The 7968-nt window shown below is 37.8% G+C and overlaps 1 protein-coding gene across 1 annotated transcript; it reads left to right on the top strand.

The window, feature by feature from the left end:
* The first annotated feature begins 671 nt into the window (after positions 1-671).
* LOC144973506 (uncharacterized) lies at positions 672-6429 on the top strand. Its single transcript, XM_078916016.1, has 3 exons — positions 672-1570; positions 3790-3915; positions 5122-6429. Exons 1-3 carry the CDS (start codon positions 1232-1234, stop codon positions 5320-5322), a joined length of 666 nt encoding a protein of 221 aa, XP_078772142.1. The 5' UTR covers positions 672-1231; the 3' UTR covers positions 5323-6429.
* The last annotated feature ends 1539 nt before the right edge of the window (positions 6430-7968 follow it).

Below are 7968 nucleotides of genomic sequence, written 5' to 3'. Positions count from 1 at the left end.
AGCGTATCCTGGTTTATGCATTACGGGATGCATGGTGATTCTCAATCTATCAAAAATACACACAAATTGATTTCAGTACGAAGTATCAAGTTTAAGTAGTAACTTTTGAAATTATCTAATTTAAATTTGATTATTTCAGACCTGGTAATACAGCATATAACTTGAAAAAACAGGCTGGTATTTGCCCACCCTGCCCATTATTACCAGCCGTCCCTGAGTAGTAGTAGTAGTAGTAGTACTCGTAGTAGTAGTAGTATCATTAGTATTATTATTACTATTATTATTATTATTATTATTATTATTATTATTATTATTATTATTATTATTATTATTATTATTATTATTATTATTATTATTATTATTATTATTATTATCATTATTATTATTATCAATTTAAGTGTAACATTTTAGTTTTTGATAACATTACTCTGGAAAGACAGTTATTTAAAAATGCGGCCAGAAAACTCGACCTTCAAAAATCGAATGATCTAAATGACCATCGTCTTGGCAAAAAATTCCTCAAACCTGAGACCTCAGAACGACAGATTACTGGTTAAAGTGAAATTATATTTTATGAATATCCGAACCGCCCTAAATGACGAATCCCCAATTCGCACATTGTATTTTAGTAGACAGTCGCCTCCCCTTAGCACTGCCACTCACACACAGTCACTCATAGCCACTATCAACGTGCTACTTGGTAGGTGGTCTATATCCTATCGCCTTTCTCTTCCGCCCATTCCGTGTGACTCCGACCACTCTGATAGTGGAAAGAAACAGATAAAGCTTAAACGTACCTGCATTATCCAATAACGAACTGATTACTGTGCTTATTGTGTGCTATGTTTAATTCATACACCCGAGAAATTGGCTGATTATCATACAAATATAAACTGTATTTATTGTGAATTAAGTGTATGACTATAATATACTAGACGTATTGAGAGATCAATAACCTATTCTTATCACTTCATGAGATTTATACATTTTTGTATGTTACGGTTTGAGTGTACACCAGCCATTATTTACTTCAGAATCTTATCATAAACTTGCACATAACTTTCTAATACATCTTTTGTTCTCACTTGTTAAAAAGACAATATTTTGTTACTCGGACCATTAGCAGGTTTCATTCAAAGTAAGAGTGGTGAGTTCCCTGTTTCATTTTCATTTCTTATGATGTTCTATTACTTAAAAACGAATTAAAGTAACTTCAATACAAAGAGACACAATGCTTGCATCACCTTCATCACCGCCGTCGTCGTCGTCGTCATCATCATCAAAATCTACGTCATCCTCGTCATCGTCAATTTCGTCATCACCATCTACATCGGCGTCCATTGTGACCATGAAAATTCGTGTTGGAGCGTCCATGTCTGCCATTCTTATGACACTCGCTATTCTGTGTCTCGTCACTTTTGAGGCGGCCCTCGGAGTTGAGCTTGAAAAACAACAGCAAAGAAAAATGGTACTGTCATCGTTGCCGTCGTTGTCACCATCGTTCTCATCATCGTCGATTACATCGTCCTTGAAGAGAGAAAGACGACAGGTCCGTCAGGGTGTCACGCAGGTGAGTGGATCACACTTATTGGCCTGAAGAATCTGGTAGGAGGTCTATCCTTTTAAATGTTAGCTTTTTCCCTTTATCTGTCGATCTCTCTCTCTCTCTCTCTCTCTCTCTCTCTCTCTCTCTCCCTCCCCCTCTCTCTCTCTCTCTCTCTCTCTCCCTCCCCCTCTCTCTCTCTCACTCCCTCTCTCTATCTATCTATCTATCTATCTACCAATCTATCTATCTATCTATCTATCTATCTATCTATCTATCTATCTATCCATCCATCCACCTATCTATTCATTCATCTATCTATCTATTTATTTATCTCTCCATCTAATAATCTATTTATCCATATATCTATCTATTTATCTACCTATTCATATATGTATACATCTATCTATTTATCTATCTATCTGTATTCATCTATCTATCTATCAAGCTATCTATCTACCTACCTACCTACCTATCTATCTATCAATCTATCTATCTATCCATCCATCTATTTACCAATCTATCTATCTATCTATTCATGTATCTATCCATCTAATTATCTATCTATCCATATATCTATCTATTTATCTACCTATTTATATATTTTCATCTATCTATCTATCAATCCATCTATATTTATCTTTCTATCTATTTATCTATCAATATATCTATCTATCCATATACATGTCTGTCTACCAATCCATCAACTATCTATCTATCTATCTATCTATCTATCTATCTATCTATCTATCTATCTATCTATGTATGTATTTTTCTATCATTCTACAAGTTTCGATCTATTTATCAATCTATCTATCTATCTATTTGTCTATCTATCTATCTATCTATCTATCTATCTATCTATCTATCTATGTGTCTATCATTTGCTATATATCTGTTTTTCCACCTTTCTATCTATCTATCTATATCTATCTATCTGTCTGTCTGTCTGTCTGTCTGTCTGTCTATCTATTTATATATTTATTTTCTAGTTTCAAACAATCTATTTTTTCACCCAACAATCTAGCTATCTATCCATCCATGCATCCATCTATCTGTCTTTTCGTGGCTGTATAACTAGACTGTGCGTCTATTTACTTATCTACCTATCTACTACAATCTATCTGTCTACCGGACGAGAATTATATATCCACACGCCATCAATTTGATCATTTTTGGGGCTTTGTGGCTTTGAGATCAAACACTCGATGTTAAGACTGGTTGTTCAATCGTTCGAGTCCTGTTCATGACGGCGTGTGTGTGAAGCTGAGTCCTTTGGAAAAGAAACATAACTCACCGGAAACAGCGTTGTCTTTGTCGGAAAAAAAAATTAATTTAAGAGCGCCTCACAGGCGCCACTCTCGTACTACATGTTAAATGTTTATTTTCTGGGGACCCTTTTTTATACCGCTTGGAGCATTTTTTTTGTTAAATTTTTGATATATAAAAGCACAATTGTATGTGTGTGTGTGTGTGTGTGTGTGTGTGTGTGTGCATCTTTACTGTGAGAGAATGTGAGTAAAGAGCCTTTTCTAAGGACGCAATATGCGCCGAGCGAGGCTCGAACCCAGGACCTTCCTATCCGAAAACGAGTGTCCTACCACTAGACTACATAGCCGCATGGTGCGTTTCCCACTAGATCTAAAAGACCCGGATAATCAGTGACTGCTTAGTGGACAGCCGGGTCAGAGCGTAGCCTTCGTAAAGTTATAGCCCGACACTGACCAAAAAATGACGTCAAAATGCCAGTCTTTTTGCCACAAAAGAAAACAAATTGTGAGTTGTATTCAATAGTTCAAACAATGAAATAACTTATTTCCATGAGCTCTACTAACGACAACTCACTAGACGCTACACAAACCTAAAAAATGACGTCAAATTGCCAGTCCCAGAGGGTTCTAGTGTCAGGCTATATGTTAACTATGGCTACGGTCAGACAAAAATTCTTTACTTCATCTTTGATCGAGATCTCATCATTTTAGTATGAAGTGTGTGCTGAGCTAACGGCCAAACTTGACTTACTTGACTTATTCCTCTTGGCTCCTGGCGGAGCATAGGGCCTCAACAGCACTCTTCCATCTTCGTATGGCCTTGGCACAGACCTTTGCCTCATTCCAGGTAAGATTGGAGACGCTCAAATCTTGGTGAAGGCTTCTCCTTCAAGTCTGTTTTGGACGACCCCCCGTTTCCTCTTGCCCTGTGGGTTCCATAAATAGTAATGAGTTTTAAATTTTCTATCCTTCCAGAGGTGGGCCCCTCTGTTCAACATGATCAACCAGATTGAGAACCAGAGCAACAATGAAGCCTTGCTTCGATACACACCAACCACTCCAAGACCTGAGGATGTCAACTGTCATGTGGAGATACCAGCGGTATGTCTTCCCTCCGTCATCCCTCTCTCCCTCCCTCTCTCTCTCTCTCTCTCTCTCTCTCTCTCCCTCTCTCTCTCTCACACACACACACACACTCTCTCTCTCTCTCGTCCTTTCTTTCTCTCTCTCTCTCTCTCTCTCTCTCTCTCTCTCTCTCTCTCTCTCTCTCTCTCTCTCTCTAATTCTACGGCTATTTTGTCCACATTTCCCGCAGAAATGACTAGTTTTAAAAATCTAAAAAATCCTGTCAACCATTCAAGCAAGAAGCATTAAAACAATTGGATACCACCGGTACCAAAGTGATAACATATTTCATTTTTTATGTTTCATCTTTTTTATTTCATAAATAAAGCTTGCTCCCTTACTGAATCGTTTTGGTTCCTGCTAGGTCACATTATGGGCTACAACAGTGCCCTTCTATCGCACCCATTTCTGGGTCGTCTCCTTGATGCTAAAGCCTTCACAGTCCTTATTCTCTCAACTCTCTGCCCACCAATCATCTCCGTGATTCCTTTGGTCTTTCTCTAGTCCTGTGAACCACATGGGGTGCAACAGTGCTCTTCTAGCTTAGCGCCATTTCTGGGCTCTTTCCTTGATGCTAGAGCCTTGACAGTCCTTCTTCTCTCAACTCTCTGTCTACCAATCATCTCCGAGCTTCCTTTGGTTTTTCTCCTGTCCTGTGAGCCATAAAATGGGATGCAACAGTGCTCTTCTAGCGCCACTTCTGGGCCGTCTCCTTAATGATAGAGCCTTAACAGTCCTTCTTCTCTCAACTCTCTGCTCATCAATCATCTCCGTGCTTCCTTTGGTCTCTCTCTCTAATCCTGTGAGCCATATGGGATGCAACAGAGCCCTTCTATCGCACCCATTTCTGGGTCGTCTCCTTGATGCTACAGCCTAAATAGTCCTTCTTCTCTCTACTCTCTGTCTACCAATCATCTCCGTGCTTCCTTTGGTCTTTCTCCTGTCCTTTGAGCCATAAAATGGGATGCAACAGTGCTCTTCTGGTGCCATTTCTGGGCTCTTTCCTTGATGCTAGAGCCTTGACAGTCCTTCTTCTCTCTACTCTCTGTCTACCAATCATCTCCGCTCTTCCTTTTGCTCTTCCTCTTGTCCTGCGGATTCCTGTTCACATACTATCACGATGTCTCTTTTCTGAACGTAATAGATAAAACGTATCTACACCTTTCCATTTTTTTCTCCCAGACGCGGCACGTTGGTGGCAGATGCGTCAACCTGGGGTCCTTCATCGGTTGCCAGGCGGGGATTTACCTGGCCTTCGACTCCACGTGTGACCAGCGGTTAGGTGTGTCACCAACTGAACACGGCAACGGAGCTCAGAGACGCAACAATCCGTTTTTGAGGAGAAGAAACAATAATCTTCTCAGATCCAGATCAAGAAATTGATTGCTGGATTGATCAAAACTTGAGTCAATGAAAATAAAGAAATAATTCACACTTTTTATGTAAAGAGAAAAAATATATCATTGTACAAAAATTAAAATTGGTATGCGACCAGTCGTCTCTAAACGGTAATGTGTCAAGAAGAACCCGATGTCAAAATTTGATTTCTGAGCTAGGTCAAATTGGTGGAAACATAAATCCCTTCATTAAAGAGCTTGAGATTTGATTTTTTAAAATAATATATAATCTTCAGAAATAGTTTACTTTCCTCTTTTTGATTATTAAAACTAAACTAAATTTCATTCATCCGATTCAATCCGATATAATACCGTTTTGGGACGATCCTTCACAAATATCATTGTTGGAATCGATTGGTTCATGTAAAATATTTTTAAAAAAAACATTTCAAATTTCTTAATCGTTTATTATAAATTTGTTTTAAAATGAATTATTAATGAATGAAATAATTTTCTTAATGATAAATATATTCGATTAAAGGAATTGGCTTGACGAATATATTATGAAGTAAAAAATAAAACAACAAAAATAAGTTAATGATTAACTGCGTGTCCAAACCTCCGCTTTCTATATATACATAATATGTTAACTACGAAAGTTAACATTTTGTTAACATGGTGAAATCATTATACCCATATTATTTATACCTCAAATAACGTGTTTTCTATCATACCATATTTTTCTATGATTACAATATCACCCCTAACCCCTTTTACTTTATTATACAGACAATAACAATAATGTCTTATCTAATAATAAATAATAAAACCATTCTAATTGTTGCCAATCAAGCAAAATACTTCATTCAAAGAACAAAATGTTTGAAATCATTGACACTAGTCACCCAATGTGACCCACAGTATCAAAACGGTTTTATGTGGTGATGAATCGGCCCCTGGAAAGCGAATTTAGATTAAGAGTAAAAATATTTTTTTAAATCTCTCCTTACCAGCCATTTTCCGGATTTTCTCCAAAACTTCACACCCAACCTAAACAAAAATAGATTTATTTCACTCAAACACAAAAGCTGTTAGTCCTTGCTTTATATATTTTTTTCTGCTAAACGAGCTCTTCAACACAATTGTGCAAAAAGAATCTAAGAGAAATGGGAGCCAGTTTCAAATATTCATTTATAGATAAACTCACTCTTGTAAAGTGAGAAAATACATGAAACTAATACTGTTTAGCTTTCAGAGAAGCCACGTTCCTATACGTGAACACTCATTGAGACGAAATAGTTATATTGTGTTCTGAAAGTAATACTGTTTAGATTTTACTTCGACTACAGCAAACATCTTTGTTTAAATATTATGATGTACAAAGGGAATCATAATGAGAAAAATGTTGGCTGCGTCGTAACGAATGTGACGACTTTCTTATGAGTGATAAGGAAAGGGATAAAACCCACCTTTTTTTAGTTTTTGCAATGTAGGGAATACGCTTCAACAGTCGTAACGTCACTTCCCTCGTAATGACGCATGGTAACTTAGTAACTGGCTCTAAACTATCGGAACAATGGCGGACGCCCTTATAAAATATTTCTCAGACGAGCATAAAAGCGTATCCAGAGGAAAAAAAAAACACATTATAAATATGATCGTGTTTTGACTTTTACACATTCTAATCACAAGACATATGAAAAGTCCTAGCCAGCATGAAGAATAAAAAGTACCGATTTTCTTTGTTTAGAACCAAGATGGTCGCCGTTGCTGGGCGACGTGACATCAGACTATTGAATCCAATTGTAATCGTATTCATTCTCTACCATAATCATGACATAATACCACCTTGAGAAGGATGGTTACATATCGATGATCCCCGGATCAAAGCTCTGAAGCCCTGATTTTCTTTATCGGCGGATCAAAGCTCTGAAGCCCTGATTTTCTTGATCGGCGGATCAAAGCTCTGAAGCCCTGATTTTCACGATCGGCGGATCAAAGCTCTGAAGCCCTGATTTTCACGATCGGCGGATCAAAGCTCTGAAGCCCTGATTTTCACGATCGGCGGATCAAAGCTCTGAAGTCCTGATTTTCACGATCGGCGGATCAAAGCTCTGAAGCCCTGATTTTCACGATCGGCGGATCAAAGCTCTGAAGCCCTGATTTTCACGATCGGCGGATCAAAGCTCTGAAGCCCTGATTTTCACGATCGACGGATCAAAGCTCTAAAGTCTACACACGAGCTTTGTGCACCATGTTTTATTTAATTTGGGGCGGATGTCATCAGATTTTTTTTTGTTTGTTTGTTGCTTTAGGTCTCTTCCAACACAATTGAGGTTATATGAGAGACCGCTGAAACAAAAAAACAAGCAATCTAACAAAAATAGTACAAATTTCAATCAAAATCATAACCTAAAGATATCATAAGCTAAATTATAAATAACCAAGAACAAACAGGCAGAGGATTTACAGGAAAAAAAATATCCCTGTCAAAAATACAATCACAAACCAAAGAAGCAGGATAGGCTAGTAAAGAGAAGAAGAAACGACATCACTATCGGATCGTACACCCATGCGAACATCATAGGTATACGATTCAAGGGTGATGCTCCCATCCAACCACCCGCAGATGTCATCAGAGGTCTGCAGTGATCCACCCAAAATTAAATAAAACACGGTGTGCAAAGTTCGT

This window comes from Berghia stephanieae, chromosome 5, assembly GCF_034508935.2.
Source record: "Berghia stephanieae isolate SIO BIC M18660-M18661 chromosome 5, UCSD_Bste_1.3, whole genome shotgun sequence".
NCBI lineage: Eukaryota > Metazoa > Mollusca > Gastropoda > Nudibranchia > Aeolidiidae > Berghia > Berghia stephanieae.
Note: the sequence above shows the minus strand (reverse complement) of the source record. Positions and strands in the feature narration are given on the sequence as shown.